At 37.0% G+C, this 20,389-nt stretch overlaps 2 protein-coding genes across 9 annotated transcripts in view; both read right to left on the bottom strand.

Annotated features, from left to right (window-relative positions):
* Window positions 1–17,687, bottom strand: part of LOC115632107 (traf2 and NCK-interacting protein kinase) — a 49,566-nt gene extending 31,879 nt beyond the window's left edge. For 5 of the 8 annotated variants that reach the window (XM_030529095.1, XM_030529096.1, XM_030529099.1 and 2 more), the window contains exons 1-2: window positions 16,632–16,993; window positions 5,008–5,073 (exon numbers count right to left, since the gene is read on the bottom strand). In XM_030529095.1, the coding sequence (XP_030384955.1) occupies window positions 5,008–5,073; window positions 16,632–16,712 (147 nt within the window). In that variant the 5' untranslated portion in view covers window positions 16,713–16,993. Of the gene's footprint in view, window positions 1–5,007; window positions 5,074–16,631; window positions 16,994–17,532 lie in introns of those variants that run through there. The other 3 variants (XM_030529091.1, XM_030529092.1, XM_030529093.1) reach the window with 3 other exon arrangements.
* A 1,549-nt stretch (window positions 17,688–19,236) lies between these two features.
* LOC115632982 lies at window positions 19,237–20,032 on the bottom strand. Its single transcript, XM_030530294.1, has 2 exons — window positions 19,996–20,032; window positions 19,237–19,948 (listed from the first exon to the last, which is right to left on the bottom strand). Exon 2 carries the CDS (start codon window positions 19,924–19,926, stop codon window positions 19,264–19,266), a length of 663 nt encoding a protein of 220 aa, XP_030386154.1. The 5' UTR covers window positions 19,927–19,948; window positions 19,996–20,032; the 3' UTR covers window positions 19,237–19,263.
* Between the last annotated feature and the right edge of the window lie 357 nt (window positions 20,033–20,389).

Raw genomic sequence — 20,389 nt, 5'->3', positions numbered from 1 at the left:
CTACAGAGCTTATGGTACACAATTGTATGTCAATCCTACAAGTATTTTGCTTTAGTTTGAACAAATGATAAACTTGAATCTTTCGCTACCCTTGAACCCATGTGGAGGGCGAAATGTTGCAGCGTTTTCAATTTTTTTTTACACAACAATTAATGATGTACGTGTTTGGTGATCTTGCAAATATTATAAAGGGCCTTGATGTTGACATACTGGGGGCTTAATGGGTTTATATGATAACAATTTTAATTAGGGGCCTTAAAGCTGAAGTGTTTAAGAATATATAAAAAATAAATATCAAAGAGTTCTGAAAATACGAGTTCCTGAGCTATCTATGATAACTCCACAATCGGCTGTTGCACCTTTCAAATGACCTTCAGCTGTTGATCCAGTTTAAATAAGCGCCACGTTTCTCGGCTGTTCTCATACAACATTTTTTCAACAATCGCACGTTATGGCACGATTATGAGGGAAACCAGCGAGCATTCCAAACAGCAGCAAACATGTCGTACGTGTCTGGTAACTTGGCAACGAAGCAAGCGAAACACCCATGTGATTCACCCACAATTTAGTGATAAACAACCAATTCAAAAAGCGCAACGCAGTTACAAAATCTGAACTTATCAATTCGTCGAAACGGAAATGCAAATCGCAAATACACATCTATGTATATACATACATACACGTATGTACATATGTATAGCTTCCACAACAATAATAATGATAATAACAGAGGCAGCAACTATGTAATTTGTTATTTGAACGGCAGCGACCAGACCGAACCGGACCGGCTCATAAAACATTAATAAATCAAAGCTGCTTTTAGACGAGATTCGCAGAAATGTTAAATGAGTTGGTTTGCTATTTAGGATCGATTCATTTGGTTATTTTGTTGGTCAACTGCTGAATTTTGTTGTTCACAGCCCATTTGCTGGCTAATGAATGCTTGAAATCCTTGTTAACACATTTCAGCCGAAAAATGCAAAGAAAGCTAGCAAGAAATTATGAATAATCGGTTGACGGGGATTTCAGATTGCGAATTTAGACGATCGACTGAACGAAGACATCGACGTCGCTGTCGCTGTCGACCAAGTTTGTTGATAAGCTTTGTAAATACAATACCTACATATACACAGATATAAATAAGTTAATAGACGAAACCGGTTTGGTGTCGTCCAGCAATAAAACCATACCGAATAAATGCCAAAGAAATGAGGCACGGCCAAAGAGAAGCCAACTCAAGTGAAGTGAAGCGAGCGACATCTCATGGCGGCAATAGAGTGAGGGGGTTTGGAGGTTACACTTTAAGAATACACACGATTCCAGTGCGTGGAGAACTACATCTTCTATTTACAAGCCAAGTGCATGGATTCCTAATCAATTTCTCACTCTCCTGCAAAGTAGTTGCAAAGTATTGTTGTTCTAAAAACAATTCAATTTTTAAAATTTAAACTATGCGTTCAAGTTTTATTACTTTCTAATGCAAATAGTAAATTTAAATTATATAAGAATGAAATTGATTTGCTTTGTAAAATAAATAAAAAAAAACTAAAATATAATATAAGCTTAAATATATAACTTTAAATTAAATATTTGCTCGTTGATACTTATGTTAACAAAACTAAAACTTAGCAACAACAAATGTTGTTTAGCTTCTAACAGTTAATCTTTTGGTTTATTTGAGGAAGTTTCGAGTTGAGTTATTAAAAGTTTAAAGTATCTTATTTTTCTTGCAGTGTAGTGGTGCAGGGGCTGGATAGGCGTTCTTGTGCTGGACAGCAAAGACAATGTCCAATGACGACGTCGACGTTTCCGTTACTTTAAGTGCGTTCTAGCGATGAAACAAGTCGACAATGTTCTTGTTGTTGGTGCTGTTGGCTGTTTCTCTGTTGTCTTCGTCACATGTTTGTATGTATGTGTGTGTGTGTGTGTGTGCGTGTGTACCAGCAGGCATTACTCATGCTAATTTCACAGACACACTCACACACACACACACACTCGGGCAGCTTGACAGTATAATGAACTACATGCTTAATGTGTAAGCCTGTCTAGTGACGGAAACAAGTTGTAGACGCCACTGCTTGGCACAGTGGGCTGAAATAAGTGCCTGCTTTTATATGCCAACTGCTTTTGTGGCTATTGTTGTTGCTGTTGCTGTTTCTGCTACTGCTGCTGTTGTTACAATTGCTTTGCAACTTTTACACGTGCCACTTGCATAAACAGCCAAATAATAAGGCCAACCATGTGGCACATGTGGGTGGCTAGTGGTGCCATAAATCTGTTACCAAAAGCTTCAGCTCAACCAGACTCAACATGCGCGGCTTTAATGAGTAACTGATTGACTGCCCGATGGACTGATGGACTGATATACTGACTGTGCAGTGACGCACGCAAAATTTTATTCGCAGGCATTTTGCAAAGGATTGACAGCAAATTAAAAGCGTGCACAATCAGACAGGTGAGTAAAAAATAGAAAAGCCGAAGCCGAAGCAAGCAACACTTTAATCCATTGGCCAGAGCCAATGAAGAGAGCATCGATGTCGTCTTAAGTTTTGCCGTTGACTGCAAATGCCGTTGAAGAAATCATGTGTGGTGGAGGAGTGTGGGGGAAGAGAGAAGTCAACAGCATTCAGTGGACAACAGGCGGCAAGAGCTCTAAGCTGGCAGCAATTTGGCAGCAGGTGAAAGTTCTGGCCAGGCACAATGATGCGGCAAATCGTGATGATTTGAAAAGAAAACATAACGCCATGGTAGTCAAGTCAATAATTATGGGAAAAGCCAACAGTAACCATTCATGTACTCGTATGCACTTCAAATATTACTGAAGGATTGCTGAATATGGTCATCTCTTAATGTTAATTGTGTACATCTCTTCTAGGCACAAACCCAACCAATCTGAATTTAATTAGTTATAAATTTGCAGAGGAAAACCCTCTTTTGAGACGATGCTCCATCCAATTCTTATCTTCGGCATTTCGTTTCAGTTTTAGATTACAATTTTCGTTCAAATTGATTTAAATTCTGAATATAACTCTTTTTACCCTGACAATTTTCATAGCCTTGATTTCCATAAATAATTTTGAAAGCTATTGGGGCTCATATCTTATCGAAGAAGCTTTATTACCGCGTGTTTAGGAATTATTCTTTAGGGCCAAAATTTGGAGAAATAGGAAATAAATAAATTGGGTAAAGACAAAATTTCTTTTTAAAATACCTTTTATATGAAAAAACATCAAAGCTGGTACTTTTGTTCAGTAATATAGAACATATTTGAGTCAAAATTAAATTGAAATGTACATTTTACTTACGAAAAAGTTCGCACCTGTTAGTTTGTATTTAAAAACTCATAACATTGTTGATTCTGCTATCAAAAGATAGCGCACTACAAGTATAGTCGCAGTTCAGGGGAGTTAACAAAAATAAGTAAAAACATAAAAGATATTTGCCAACTAACCAGCCAGTTAGCCAGTAGCGGAGCACGAACTTTTTCCCTTCTTCAAAAACTTGCGACATGGCGACCCCCACAAAGTGTGCAAGCAACGGCAGCCGTACAAACACCAACGACAACAACAACAGGAACGTATCAACAACTTGCCGTTGGCCTCCCAAGCGCATGCCACACTTCACCAAGAACAACAACAACAGCAACTGTGGCAGCAAATGCTAACGGTAATTTGAACAAGCGACTCCCAACTGAATGTCTATTTTTATATGACACAGGCCGCAGTAAGCGTCACTGCAGCGCCATCGCCATCGCCATCGCATTGTATCTTGCAGATACATTTTAAACTTATAATTTAAATACAAAGTCTTGGCATTGTTTTTTACTACCGAGTAGAAAAGAAGCAACAGCAGCAGCAGCATTTGGCTTAAATCCGTGATGTGATTATTATGGTGATGATGATGATTATGATGATAATGATGAAGGCGCTGTGCTATGTGTGTGTTGTGTTTGCCCTGCGGCAGAAATCTAAGAGAGAAATGTGTTAATGTGTGAGAAGCATATCCAAGGCGAGTTATTAGACTAGCGGGCCCAACCAATTAAAGTGTTAAACAACAACAACAAACTGAGGCGCACACAAATAATGAGGCTCTGCTCATCCGACAGAGCTAAACAATAATAAATTCCTTATTGGGAGCGTTTCAAGCATTTTGATGATAAAATTATAGGAAACTTTACGCGATAAAGGAGCAAAAACAATAAATCGTGGAATTTTCAGTCCAATACAGAAATAACAAGCCGTTTGGCATGAACATTTACAGAAAAATAGTTCTAATCATTCTAGATTTTTCAATAAAAAGCAAAGCAATTAACTGTTTATAATTTTCAAATCTTCTGCTCTACACTTCTTGATGCTGCTACATTTCAAGAGTCTGCAATTTTCAAATACGCTTCCTTTTTATTTTAGTTTCATCGTGAAAACTGTTTAAAGCATTAGAAGAACAACTTTCTAATTTGAAACATCTGCTTTTGCCGGGTGGCTGAATAATCGCACTGCACAGATCTTTTCTATCTGCAACTTACAAATTTTTAAGTGCGACGCATTCAAGCATAAAGTCTAATGATTGCTAATTATAAGCGAATAGCAACAACAACAAGTAAAGCAAAGGCAACAAAGTGGCTGTGAGATCATGATCATGAGCAGCTACAAAATATTTTATTTGGCATCGTTTTGTCTGGGATTATCTTAAAGGCATTTTGTGGAAAGAAGGTGAAAACATTTGACTTTTATTTATCTGCATGTATTTATTTATGTTTTTAGGTATATTTCCTGCATGTATTTTAAATGTCTGACAAATCGTGGTCCACCACCAGCAAGAGAGTCAACGAAGTGTTCCCGGCAGCTGCCCAAATCTTTACGCAACTCAGTCAAACAAAATACATAAATCCAACATTCAAATGCGACACTTAAAGTGTCATAAAACTGCCGGCAAATACATAAAAATGTACAAATACTTGTATATCTCTCTAATAATAATAAAACGTGGAAAATATGCCAATTTACTTACCTTATAGACTTGACCGTAGGTGCCATTGCCAACGACTTCGATGAGCTCAAAGATGCCAGCTGGATCCTGCAAAGATGAAAAATAAGATCCATGAAATTAGTATGTGTTAGGTAAAGCTATATAAATCTCTTTTGAGATACATTTACGTGAGCAGTAAAAAATTTATAAAATTTCAAGTTAAATAAATCTAAAAGTTCATTTGCAAGGGAGCGATACAACATTATGGTATTTCTTTAGCTTAAGGCCAAATTAAGTTATTTCAGCATTTATTGTGAAAAGAAACAACACGGTATTAAGGAAAATGCCGTGAAAAATCAATTTTAATGAATAAATAAAGGTTTTTATATTAGTTCAAATCAGATTTTCATTGCCAGCCAGCTTAGTTAAATGATTTTGACGAAAAGATGTTTTATGGACTGTCGAATGAAAAATTCAGTGATGGATTTAAGGAAATATGTATGCATTGTGCTTATTCTATAAATATCCATTAGTTGCAAATGAAAGTCACATCGCAACAACATTCCAAATGTTAGGGCCGGCAGACAGGCAAGCAGGCACTAAAAACAAAACCTAAAGAGCGACTGGCAAATAGGGAAACGCCCACAAACCTTTCTCAGTACAGAGTCGGGGGCAGGCAGGCAAAAATAAACAAAGAATAATATGCAAGACAAAGCAGTCGAGGACCAGACCTGGTTTGCTTTGAAAGTTTGACGACAACGAACGTTTCGATGTCAGTTCGGGCAGGCAGAGGCCGGCAAAGAGGCTGCGCACTTCACTTTTACAACAGCAGCAACAACAGCATATCCAACTACTCCAATCGTCGTTATTGTTGCTGTGTGCGTTTATGTAAACAAATTATTAAGGCATTATAACACGAATAAGACAAGGAGTTCGTAGAAGGCGGCATGTTAAAAATAAAAGGCATTTTAATACAAATCTCACTCGTACGCTCATTCTCAATATATACTATATATATACATACACACACATATATATATTTATATAAATCGAGCAGTTTGTCGGGTTCATTGACACGCAACTCACGCGACGTCATAGCATGGTACGGACATGGATATAAAACTGGGCAAGACACGTCATTTCGTATTATTTCGGGGGCTGGGGGCAAATGTCAATTAAAATAACAATCGAAATCGAAGGTACGCTCATGTTTAACAGAAATTCTCAACAGGTAACAGACTCTTTTGACAGTTTACGTTGACATGCCATGGTTGGGGTAAGATAATTAGGGGGAAATAAGAAGGGTGGGGGGCAGACAAGTGGATAGCTTTGATTTTCAACAAAATACGTGCTTTGTATTTCACTATGAATATAGATTAAGTCGGTATAACGCAAAGAAATGCACCTTTCACACAACATTTGCCTTGCATACTTTTTAGTTGTTTTCATAACGTTTACAAATTACCGTTAAGAAAACTTATTTTTAGAACTATATAGAAAATAACACAAATGCACAATACTTTTTCAAATATTTTGCAAACAAATGTCATTAAGGTGAGACAAGATATGTCTACAACAGAAAATTAACATTTCTTCCGTTTTGAAATAAAGGAATTTCTTATTCTGTAGCTTTACAAGTACATAGCAAAATGCATGCTTTAAACATTTAAACACATAAGAGCGCAAAAATTTCCCTTTACATATGTATTATGTATATTTTGATGGTTCACATCAATACTTGTAAAGAAATTGTGGGCTTATAAGAGTAGATCAGGCCTTTTAAAAATCTTCTGCTCTATTTTGTATAATTTCGCAAACTAGTAGCTGGTACTGTGAATTTAGTTTGTTGCTACCTGATAGCTTCCACATTTTTCTTATCGTTATAGCATTATACTATCAGCTTTAATCTTCTTACTCTGCTTGTTATTTGAAATTTTTCTGCTACAAGAATTCCTCGCCTATTATTATTATTTTTGCAGCTTTTAGACCACTGTGACATTACACATGACAGACCAAGCTGCTAAATACTTCAACAGCTTTGTGGCACATGCCTAAAGGTAGCATATAACAACAACAGCTACTACTACAACTCTTATAAGGTAAAAACTACTGGAACAACAACAAAAATCCCACCCCCTGCCTAAGAGTTAAGCAAATCGAACTTTGTGGCAGGCAAAGCTGCGCTGCTTGGCTTGGCTTTGTCAGTAGTTGCGGGTACTACGTACCAAGGAGGAGAGAGCAGGGGTGTCGTGTGTCGAGTACTTAGGCAGCCACAGGAATTACTACAAATAAAAGTAAAAAGACAGACGACACAAACAAAAACGAAAACCGAAGCAAACAAGCAAATGAAAAAAAAAAAAACGATGGAAGCCGCTTTAAGTAGATTTATGGCTGCCTTCAAAATACGCCGCACACCCACGCACGCCTTCCCATCCAACCAAAGCGAGCAGACGGGCGGTTGCTGCTATTGTTCTTGTTTGTGTCGCTGGTAGTTCTTGTTTGTGTTGTTGTTGTTGTTGCCGGCAAAGTGTGTCAAACACATGCAAACAGCCCAAGCATGATAAAAAGGGAGCAAACTTGCATAAATGAGCATAGGATAGGGAAAGAGAGGGGGCGCCGAAAACATAAAGTAAGTGCATTGGTGAGAGAGCAAGAGAGCGCTAGCAATTAGTACTATTTATGGCCGATTACTTCACGTTGTAAAAATCAATTGAAAATGCAAAGCGTGTTTGACATTCGACGCGCTGCTGCTGCTGCTGCTGCTGCTGCTGCTGTTGCTGACTCATTAGCGTTCATATGTTAAGCAATTTAATAGCAACAACAACACTACAACGGCAAACGTGAAACGGTAAAGTGAGCAAGCTAGCCGTTAGCTGAAAGTTCTACGCTTGCTTGTCGATTTTGTCTGGTCAACAGCAAACGGTAGAGTTGTCAAGTTGTCTGTTCCTGATTATAGATTTATGGTAATTGTGGGTATCTTAATCATTAAACCTTTTACGCGAATAATAATTCTATTGAACTTATAGACAAGGAATCGATCTGAACATACCACGATCTCAAATATCTAGGAGGAACAAGGCGTTTCATATTTTCAAAATATTTATTTTTAGATTCGGAAATTTTGGATTCATCTTTTGGTCTAAAGTTATAAAAATAATGTTACCAACAAATAGCTGAGATATTTGAAGTCTTTTTCATCATATTCATTCTGAAGTCTTTTAAACTTAATAGATCATATACTTTTTTAAACAATGTAAAGAAAGTATTTTAAATGGGTACATTAATCTCAAGAAATTCATTAAAATAGAAATTAAAATCCTAATAAAATATTGAAAAATCGAATAATTTCGTAGTACAGTTTCTCTGTATATTGAAGCTTGACAGTCCTTGACAGTGCTTTAGGTTAGTTACTTAGTTAGCTAACACTGGTCAGTAGTTGCATACATACATATATTACAGTTATCACAGCAGCAGAATACAATTTGTTGCCCACTAGCAGGAAGACAAACAGGCTGAGACAGAGACCAATCACATGGACCGGCTCCTCCCTCCACTTCGAGCTGTTTTGTTAGCCCAACTGCTGCCACATGTGCGAGTCGTTATTACCCACTGACTGAGGCTTGGTTTAGTTCGCCTCTATTTGTCTTTGACAATGTTGTTGGTGTAGTTGTTATTGTTGTTGCTATTTGTATATTTGCTCAAACAAGCACAACTAAACTAAACAACCCGTCGTAGACCAGCTCAACAACTGAAACTGCATCCAACTGCCTGGCTGCCTGCTTCATTATTACAGTTGTTGGATGCAAACTGGATTTTTGGTCTAAGGCGCACCACCACCAACGAAAATGCCTCCACCACTCAAGGCTTGCCCCAGTTTGGCGAACATATGCAAAAGGCAAAGGCAAAGGAGCGTCAACGACTGGCTCGCTCTCTGGCTGCCCGACTAACAGGAGTGACAACTGAGCGTCTCTCTCCCTCTACGCAAAAGTATGTATGTACTCGTAGCTTCAAACGCCCATGCGATTCGGCATAGTAGAAGGTTTACATTAAACGTTCGTACATACCTACATTCATATGTATATGCATACACATATTGGTTATGCAAACGTATGTACTATATGTGTGTGTTCGATTTGGAATTTTTAGCTGAGTGTCCGTTCAAACTCGAAACTACTCCCATCAGTGAAAAATAAATATAATCAAGATACTTGTATGTACATATGTAAGTGTATTACTGCGGTGGTATTATGGCATGCACTATGTATTGAAGACATCAGAGCTGACCAGAGATTCCTCGAGCAATTGATGTAACTAAGCTGAAACTATTCATTCTCATAAAAAAATTTTCGATGAATATAAAGGAAGGCTTGTCTCGTTCTAGTGGATCTATAAACTCTTTACATACCGACAGCTTTGACAAAGTGAAACAAATTGTTCATTCAAGCCTCCACATTAATGTTAGAGAGCCATTTCGTAGCCTCAACATCCCTCATGAGTATTTTCCTTTAACTTTGTTTAATATCTGTTCGACTTATTTCAAAGCAGCTGCATCTTTTTCACAAAATTTGTGAATACGTCTCTGCAATATCTATTTTGCAATATTCATGAAAATAGCTCGCCAAGCAAGACAACATTAAAAATATTTCCAGAAGGCAACCAATGAAAAATGTATTGAGTTACTACTCAATATTATTAGATGTATATTATTAATTCACAATTTCTGAAAGCTTTTTGGTGAAAATTGTAAATGACGAAGCATTTACAATACGTGTTACTTTGAGGAAGTGTATTTTTGGGAACATAAAGTCCACACTATAAAAGGGGGAAGGGGTATTGATTTAAACACTTAACTCAATATAAAAATAATGTAACTTAATTTGTAAAACTTTTTTGTGTCTAACTAGACGAACTTTTACAAAACGTTTGCACTCCTGACTGACTGCTGTCTGCTCGACTCGAACATTTAGCGTGTTATTCCAACTAGTCAAGGGCATGGCTTAAAAGAAAAAACATCAAAACTTAACGATTTTATGAGACATTTGGCGTGTAGGTAAGAAAACAAAAGAGAACCTCTAAAATGCAGTGAGTTGCAGAGTTGCGTTGACTTAAGTCGATATGCTTGCCAGTTGAAAATTGCAGCACAAACAGACAAACCGACACACACTATATATGCACATATTATAATGATTTCGGGCGAATGTGGGCGAACACGTTTTTATCGCATGAAATGAAATGCAATAAATGTTGATTAAAATAAACACACATAGCGACAACAACTGCAACTACAATCAAAACATGAGCCAGAGTCAAGACAAACACACACACACACAAGCATATGCCTATATGCCTGCATACTACATGCATACAGCTCTAAACAGAGTAACAGTAAGAAAGCCGGAGTGCAGCCCAAAAGTGACGCGCTAACCACACGACGACGCTTATCGAACTTCAGAGAAAGACAGGGAGAAACATCAACAATTAAACTATAGCGGCGGAAAAATACTGCATTGACCATGAATAGAGGGAAAAGCGGGGACCAAAGGGATAGCGGCGCATAATAAAATAACAGAATAATTAATGAAAAAGCTAATGCATACAGTTTTTGTTTCAACTTGTATTGACAGAGGCTCCAGCGCTACTTTTTCATTTATTCTTAGTTTATCTTATCTGTGTATTGGACTTATCACCATATAGCCAAAATGACGACGCACTGACTCAGTGGCCCCCATAATGTGAGGATGTCGATGATTTTGATGGTGATGGTGATGTTGAGGTTGATGTTGATATTAATGCGCTTAAAACCATTTCCGTTTATAATTATGGTAGACCTACAAAAAGGCACGAAGACAAAGAGTTGAGGAATGGCTTGGAGGAGAAATAAGCACGTTTTTGCCAATCTGACTCATGTCTTTTTAAAAAACCAAATGGAAATAATTGGAAAATACATTTTGTACATTCTGTTGGGTTTCTTTCTACATGATTATTTTTAAAAGATAGCAGCATGAAGTAGCAAAATAATGCGTTCAACTTTATGATGGTTTAGTTTGTAATCTTGATGATAAGGTAACAAAGTTCTAATTAAATATGTTTTAATTTCTTGTTATGTTCTGAGAAAAACGATTGCGAAATATTGTTACAGCTTATTAATGGGCTGTCATCAAGTTAGTAAAAAAAATAAAATTAACATAGATTCATTAATTTCCTAAATATATCCTTTAAGAGGGAACCTCTTCGTGGATTACTATTCCAGCATAATTTCAACACATTAAATAATACTGCTAATACAGAGATAATAATTACTAGCTCTGTTGCATGATTTCATTGAGTCGACGCTTTTATAGATTTTTGTGGTTGTTGATTTTTCGAATACAAAATATTATGAGCTCAGCTAGAAACAGCCAGAATTTTCCACATAGTTTTAATATATGAAATATAGCTTTAAATAGTACATATACAGCTGTTGACAACTAATTAATAACGACTAGAATTGAAGGGATTTTTCGACTCTCATAATAACTACAGTTGGTCTAACGGTACCTAATCACCACTTATCTCCTTTTTATAAATAGGTCGCAGTTTTAATATGAACAGCAACGATTAATTATTAATTTCTAATTTAATTTTAATTAATTTTTAAGCTGAGTTGTATGACTTGCCGTGCCAGCTAATTAGCAACGATTTCAAAAAAGGTTAAAATTTTTGCATTTTCGGTATATTTTTATACAAATCATGTAAGTTTTTGTAGATTATGATTCTGAGAACGCATTTTAATCAAATTTGGTCAATAGAAAATATATTCAACCCGGCCATGCGTAAGGCAATTGTTGAGCTTTAGGACACTGGTAAGTCCTATCAGGCATTATCAACAGAGCAAAGTTGCTTAAAAAGGATGGTTTTTAATGATCTTAAGAATTTGCAAAAGTATGACACAACAGAAAATATTCCACGCAAAAAGAGACCACAAGGATAGCAAGGTTGTTCGAATGGGTAATTTGGATCCTCGTAGGGGATCTGTAGACATCCAGCTTGAATTTTGGTATCAAAATGATGCAGTAATATCTTAAGATGCGGTCGCTGGTCGTTTGGTTGAGGCTAGGGTCCATCGGCGAAAGTTACGCATCACGCAAATGGAGACAATTGCGCAAAGACGACGACGCTGGAACCCATGTTGATTGAATTTTTAACAAATGAAAATATATAGTCCGAACTGATGAAATAATTATTAACCGACTTGGTCTTGATGGTAGAAAATATATGCGAAGCCAAAAAGTAGTAAAACTTAATCCAAAGTGTGTGTCAACTGTCGTCAAGTATGGTCGAGGCAAAATAAATATTTCAGAGTGTTTCTCATGGAACGCAGTTGGTCTCATATTCCGCATCGAGAAAATTGTGACTTGGGAGAAGTAAGTCGATATATTAAGGGATGTCTTAATAGCATAGGCGAATAAAAAAATTACGGCTATAAGCAAGATAATGACTCTAAACATGCGGCGCATCCAAAAAATTATGGTATGGTATGCCCATACCTGCGGCAGGAAATCGCTCACAAAAAATATTTGAGTTAGGAATTTGAACTCAACTGTGGTTTTTTTTAAAGTTCATAGGTCTCACATATAGATTATGTGTACATTTTATGGATCACTTTAAAAAAAATGGAGAAAAATGATGAAATCCTCAACCGGCATCATCGTTGTTAATTAGTTGTCAACAGCTGTAAATATGTATAAGCCTCCTTCTAAAAGCCGTGATACAGCTTTAAGTCTTCGTTGTGATAAAGATTTAAGGATCTATAAGACAGGACGACTTAAATTAAAATGAATTCCAAATAATTTCGATGTTGTAAGTGCATTAATATTTAATTCGTGTTTTCGACTTACACAGCGTTGACAAAGACGTTGCTCTGTGACCAACTTTGTTTTCGAGTTCACATTCCTCGACACACACACACACACACACATACATATATACATACATGCGCACAGTTACACTAACGACTGAGCGACGCTTTAAGGACTCTGACCTTTTTGGCGCGACACAAGCTAACAGGCTATGGCTATGGTTGACTGCCTGCCTGTCGTTGTAAGTAGTAGTTGTTGTTGTGAAGCTGTGCATTTGTCTATTTCGGGCACGAGCACGTTTTGATTGTTTAATGACCTTTAAAAGCCACGCAGCTAAAGAGACGGCAGACATATAGACGCGCCCACGCGTCAGGCTTCAAGAAGGCCAACAGCAACAATAACAACACATCAAACAAGACAACAAACATACAGATATGTATATAAATATGTATAAATACAAACATACATATATGTATAGCTTTATATAAGTAAGTATGTATGCATGTATGCACAAATGCCTGCCAGTTTTTGCTGCTTTGCCTTCTGTCTTCATGTGCTGTGCTTCATCATCTTCCAAGTCGTTGTCGTCGTCTGCTGCAAGCACACACACACACACATACACACATATGTTAGCATGTATGTACATGCACAAACACCACAGTGAGTCATAAATCGTTTTTTAAAGTCCCAGTTGCTTTACAACCGCATAAAATATTTGTGAGAGGTATTTCGTATCCATAATTCTATAAAAGTATGCGGATTTAAAATTTGGAAATGCTTCCAATTTCCGCCTGATTTAATTTTTAATGCCACATTTAGTCTACCTTTACTTTAATTGACTATAAAAGTTACATAGTTTGATCAGTAAGTTAGCATTTTATATAAATCAATATCTTTAGTTACTTGTATTAGGAATGTATGTGTTTTAGATGTTTTTGAAAATGTGAATGGCCTTAGCTTCTTTTCATTAGCAGCATTCAAACATTTTGAAATAATCGTCAAGGAACATTTATTTATAACTAATATGTATCGAAAAATGTTACAACAAGAGCTGTTTAATTTATGTTTCAACTGGTTTTTTCTTTCGCATCTGAAGTACATAATAATGAAACTCTATGAAACGATACTATATCAACCTAACTCTAGACTGTGAAGCCTTTACTCTCATATGTATGAATCAAATTATAATGTGAGAACCGGTCGAAATATAGTTATTTTTCCGATAATATCGCATTTATTCTTAATTGTCCCTATTCCTATTTAATTTAAAATTTTGCATTTGCAAACATATACTATTTCCCACATTTATAAAAAGAAACTCATTCATGAACAATTTGTCGCCCACTGTATATCGGCACATCTGTGTGGCTGTGTATGTTGGGGAGCATGTGTATTGCTGCTCCTCAACATTGCTGCTTCTGCTTTTAATAAAGTAAACTAAACAATTTTCATTCTTGTCTCGTTTTGTGTCTCGTCGTCTGACTATGAACAGCAATTTTTCCAGTACATGCCGCAGCAGCAGCAGAAGAGAAGCAACAACTACACACTGAAGAACGAGATGAGCAAAGAAGGAGCCCAACAAAGCGCCCAACACCCAACAAAAGCAACAACAACATAATGCCCAACTCACCCAACATCAGCAGGGCTGCCGGGCAGAGTCAACAAACGGACACTCACTCATACGTTCACAAACAAATACACACACACACACACACACACACAAACTCAAACACAATCGGCAGACTGCGGGCGACACATGCAAAACTTTACTTTCTGGTGGGGGGTGCTCGTGCGCAATGCGCGCCCGCAAGTGTAGCGGGTGGATGGGTGAGACGTAGTTTTGTTGTGGCGGTCGGTCGTGGTGAAAATTGAAGTTACTTTTTGTTGTTGCCGCCACCATGGTGAATTTGTGAAAGAGAAAGGAAGCGTGCGTGTGGCATTCATTGAGAAATGAAAAAAGAAAATAACGGGCAAAGAAAAACGTCAGCAGCGACAACTCAAAAGCAATGAGATGACACCGGCCGGTCGGCACACAAAGTACACACATAAATACCTACTTATGTACATGGAAGATATGGAAAAGACCGAAGAGTGGTGGTCATAATAGTTGACGCTTTTGACAATATTGGTGGTGGCATAGTTGTTGTTGTTCTTGGTATGATGGTGGTGGGCGTTGGGGGTTGAAAAATATGCGAAATGGCACGAAAAAGAGGCAAAAGCCACAATAAATTGGCATGCGAAATTGCTCGCTAATATGCATTTATTGTTATTATTATGTTTATATTTTACAACAGACTTTCATATACTTTGTAAGTATGTGTGTGTGTGTATGTGTAGCGCTCTGCTTGCTGGGTGTGCCAGCGCCATAGCAAAGAAAACAAAAATAACAACACTCAAGTATTAATTTGCAAAATAGCTGTAAAAACACGTTGCCATGACCACGAAAAGGTAAGAAACACGAAGCCAATTTTATTTTTATTAACAATTTGCATAGAAGGAGGCATTTATATTACTTAGTGGGGTGGTTTTATTTTTAAACTACACGCTTAAATGTGAGTTGTGGAAGCTTTAAATCTAGTAACAAGCTTAGGCTCCGCAATTATAAAGAAATTGTTGCGATTTTGTAACAGTTTAAAAAGTAATATTTGTCTTAGATGTGTTATTTTACATCTCATTCTAACGTTTATTTTTGGCTATTTATCTTATAATCCTAATTGTAAAATTGTATTTTTGTTGAGAAAAGATATAAAAAATTTGTGATGATGGATAAAAGCTAGGAAGCTTAAATTTGGATGTAAGTTCCTATCACTTTGATAGTTTTAGAAAACTCTAGCTTGTTATATATAAATTGAATAAAACGTATTCCATATTCAATAATATGGTATTCTGTATGATCCGAGGGGTCATACATAATACCTACTAGTAGATAAAACATTTGCGGAAATTAGTATATATAAAGAAAAAAGAAACCAAATTCAACTGCAAAAAACCCCCTAGACATTCCAATAACTAAAAGTTAATCCTCTCCAATTTAGATTGTTACTAGATGTATGTACATGGCCTCTTTCTTTTGAATAGGTTCCTTTGCTGTTCCTTCGAGTCTACTAACGATGACTCACTATTATGTCCGGTTTCTTTTATCCATTTGGATAAATATTTATTTAAAATAATTTATGAAACTTATATTTTTATTAGTAAAAGTTAAAAATGCAATCTTGACTTATAAAACACGAATTTATTAAATCTTAGTTACACAATGCACAGAAATTATCGTTGCATTTTGGAATTGAATTGCAGCTCATGCTGTCAATTCGGTTGAATGACACAATGGGGAGCTATTTATAGCCCTTCGATAAGCTGTCAAACACTTCCTTATAAAGGCAACAAACGAGGCCCAGGGAGCTTATCAATCTTTGCGAGCACAAAGAATTCTTATCTTATATAGCCTCAGGTGGCCCCACATGGTTGCAGATTGCATATCGCATTGCTTATGCTGTTGCAGAGGTCAATTAGAAGGTTGCCAATTGATAAGATTGCAAGGCTAAAGAAATGCAAGTAAAAGAAAGAATCACGAGACAGAGCCAGAGCCGGAGAAAAGAGGTGAAAAATAGCAAATTCTCTTTACATAAGTGTAATAAATAAAAAGTCATGCTTATGACCACACCTAGCATTTTGGAGCAAAAACAAACAGGTCTCTTCCAGCTTTTGGGCGCTGGTCTGCCTCAGTTCTCCGTTATTGTGCAATAACAATTTAAATATGTACAAAGACTGGGGGGGGGGGGGGTGTGGCGAGACGTTTTTAAGCAGATAAATGTTCTTGGAACTTACCTTCAGAGCAGTCAAATCGATATCGTCTAATGAACAATTCACCGATGGAGCAAGCGGTTGTTGTTGCTGTTGGTGCGCCATTTTGCTATTTTGTGTTATTCTGTGCTGCTCCTACTGTTGCTGCTGCTGCTGCTGCTGCTACTTCACACAAAAGTGTATAAAAATTAAAACAGCAACACCACGAACACACTTATGCAGGCAAGCACGCACACACACGCACACACACAAGCACACAACACCAACTGTCAGACAGCAGTGCGGTTATTCCTGTGTTGTTGTTGCCGTTGCTGCTGCTGCTATTGTTATTGCTGGCTTAGTGTTGGTTGTCGCACAAAAATCACAATTTTATTATTTGTTCATTACTGCAAAATAGGCAAAATTTTGAAAAACATGGCATGTAATTACATAAATTATTTCAATAAACTATTTACACTTTTCTTTTCAAACAATTTGTTGCTTTTTTTCAATACAACTTTTCTCTTTTGCTTGATTTATTGTAAGAGTGTATGGGTGTGTGTGTTTGAGAGTGCGTGCATGAGTGAGCGTGAATGCATATGTGTGTGTGAGTGTGTTGGCGTTTGGCGAACGAAACGGGGCGCGGCACGAAATTTTGCACTGATTTTTAATGCACAACTGTTGTTTCAATTAAATAAACATTAAGTATTTTTCAAACACAAATTTCTAAAACACACTGAACAAATACACACAACACAACTTCATCATTGCCGTTATCGTTATGTTTGCGGCGCTCCGACAGACCGTACATATACATATATGCATGCACATATATCTATATATGTATCTCTCTGAATGTGTGTGTGTGTAGGTAGACAGAAAAAATCTGCCACTCGCTTTTTCTATGCTTTGCTTGTTGGTATTTTAGGCCGATATTTTTACATACTTTACGCACACACCGATTTATTGCGTTTGCATTGCTCCACAAAGTACCACAGACTTGTTTAATTTTCAGCAAGTTCCGGTTTGTGGAAGATTTAATGGAAAAATCAAAAAACGAATACTCGGCGACAACAGACCGACCACACCACCACACTGTTGAAAAACCGCACTAGGAATGACACTTGGATCCCTTGAACAGCTACTTATATACTCTTTAGAGAAGGGAGTTTCATGAAAGTAATTGGTATCGATATCAAAGCGTTGTAGCTAAAAAATACCAGGTACAGTGTTGCCAACTTTTTATAATGAAAAAAAACTGTTTTTGTCGGGAAGGAGAGTGAAATAAAGCTAATAATTATTGCAAAAAAGCGCAATAAAAAGCTAAATTTATTTTTACAAGAAATGCTTTAAAAAACCTTGGAAAATACATTTTTCCACCATCTTGGTGAACATTTCAAAAGCGGTCAATCTGCGCTATTGCTGTATGCTAAGCAAGAAAAAGGTACAGAGTTGCTTCTTCCTTCAGTAGCTTTACAAAACTAATTTTGTTTGTCCCATAGAAAGTCTGTGTTTCTTTGTAAGTGAGCCAAAAATCACGGCATTTTTTATTGCATTCTTTCGGCATTCCCACCTTTACAAATTAAGCGCATTTTTGAGATAAAGATGGCTTAAATTAGTGATGTCATGTGTAGTATAACCACAGCAGTCTCTTTGTCAATACGTAGGGCCTACTTTCACAAGCGAGTGCCACTACTGTCATAAACGAGCGGCATTATATACATAATTACTAATTGTAAGTCATTTTTTCCATAAAAATAACTCAATAATCTGCCATCATTAAGCACACATAGGCAAATATTGATAAAAAAAAATGATAAAGCTGCCTCGTTTCCATTTTTTTTTTAACATAAATGTAGGCAAAATTACAAAAAGCGAAAAAAAGCTAAATGTATTTTTAAAAATCCAGAATTCCCGTTTCCCGCAATTTCGAATATTTTCCCGCATTCTCATTTCGAAAACAACCAGATTTGACGGGAAAAAAGCCAAATTGGCAACACTGACCAGGTATGACATTCAATAATGGAACTTTTTTACTCTATCTGGGTAAAAAATTCATAATAAACTGTGAAGTGTGCCCGCGAGTAATGGAAGTGCTCTGCCAGTCCTACTGTGGCTGACATTTAATTTTTCTGATCTAATTGCGCCTGCCACACGGCACTCGTCGTATACAAGTTCAGCATACTCTATGGCGCGTGATATTTTAATTCAAAAGTTTGACTAATTTTCCATTACGTGAAATGCAGCGCCTAATATCTTTCCATTATAAAATTAAATTAACCGTTCGACATGCAATCTGGCTACAATGTTTTTTTTTTAATTTAATTTTTTTTAAGAATTGCCCGGCAATGCCACTGGATTTGTGATGTCATTACAAAAAGAATACCGAACAATGGACCTGCGCAAATATCATGACTGGTATTTTTTTTTTACCATAGGCATCGATGTCAACGCTGTGATATCAAGATATTGCAAGTGTTGTCAAAGCATGATAACGCTAATACTCCCAGCTATTTAAACAGGTTGGCAAGTCAATTCGAAGTGAGCGCGAGGCAAAATGAAATTATTTTGAAATGTGAAGTTGAATGACTAAACAGAGTCAAATTATGCTTTATGACATAAATGGTTTAGTAGTTAATTTAGTAGTTAATTTAGGTTGATGGTAATGGTGATAGGTTTAATTAAAGTCTGAAAGATAATTGTCAAAAAAGCAAAGAGGCACTGTCGTGTCACCATTAACATTATCAGAACTGGCTTTGATGTTGTTGTTGTATGTGCCGTTTTCGTCGAGCTCTTCGTTCAAAACTCCTCCAAAGCATCCAGCTTTTAATAGCATTATGCGGCGTAAGTATTTCTTGCCATCCTGCGCAACAGAGTGGAGGAACCTCTGCTTGTCATCAGCACTTGCAAAAAGAATTGAACCCGTAATGTTTAGATCGTCTGGTTCCATTGTAGGAAACAAGTCACTGGTATCTAATGTGGATGAGGACATATCGCCAAAAACGTTACTGAAAGTTTTGCCACCAGGATCGCTATTTTCCTTATCCTCATCACTGTCACTGTCACTTTTTTCCTCTTCCTCACTATTATCACTATCTTCGTCAAAGGTTTTGCTGGAAAGACGAATGGTCCCATTATTCTTTTGCAAGCAATCTAGCAGAGTCTTCCAGTTTTTGCCTCGGCTTTTTGGTTTGGTTAGTCCAGCGCTGACTTGGACAGCCGGAACGGCTATGCGTGTTTCGTTTGAGTCGTTGCCCAAGCCAGGATCTCCCATTTTCATCTTCTTTGCATTAACGGCGACTTCTTTGCCAAAAATAGGTTTGCGGTGGGGCTGAGCCATTTCTTTTGGCAATCTGAAACGGCTGTCATTTGTGGTTGTTAGAACACCTTTAAGAATTCTGTTGCTTACCGTGAACAAATAAAAATTATTTTCGTATCCTTGTTACTGACTGACTGTTTCAATATTTCAGAGTCTCCTAGAATTGTTTATTTGATTAAGCTTTCTCTTTCGACAAATAGCCTCACAAACAAAACGAATACGACTTTTTTGACACTATATTGCAATGAATTTGACGTTGATTTTCATTACCGCACGCAGAACAATTTAATTACACAGATCCGGCAGCACTCATTTTGCTCACTCAACTCACCTCATTCATGCTTATTCACCTATTGGTTATTAGACCAGGGCTGAGTAGCGACACTCAACTTCAACTTAGGGCAGTGTTGAGCAGTGTAATTCAAATTCAAAGCGGTCAGGTCAGTCTGCAGCGAGATCGGAAATTGAGAAGACGTGCGAGAGA

The sequence above is a fragment of the Scaptodrosophila lebanonensis genome, unplaced genomic scaffold (assembly GCF_003285725.1).
Source record: "Scaptodrosophila lebanonensis strain 11010-0011.00,11010-0021.00 unplaced genomic scaffold, SlebRS2 tig00001415-arrow-pilon, whole genome shotgun sequence".
Lineage (NCBI taxonomy): Eukaryota > Metazoa > Arthropoda > Insecta > Diptera > Drosophilidae > Scaptodrosophila > Scaptodrosophila lebanonensis.
The sequence above is the reverse complement of the archived record's forward strand: the minus strand, read 5'-3'. Positions and strand labels throughout refer to the sequence as shown.

Bases quoted from the DNA above. Each gene is read 5' to 3' on its own strand.
- LOC115632982 (XM_030530294.1), bottom strand. From the start codon at position 19,926: ATGGCTCAGCCCCACCGCAAACCTATTTTTGGCAAAGAAGTCGCCGTT.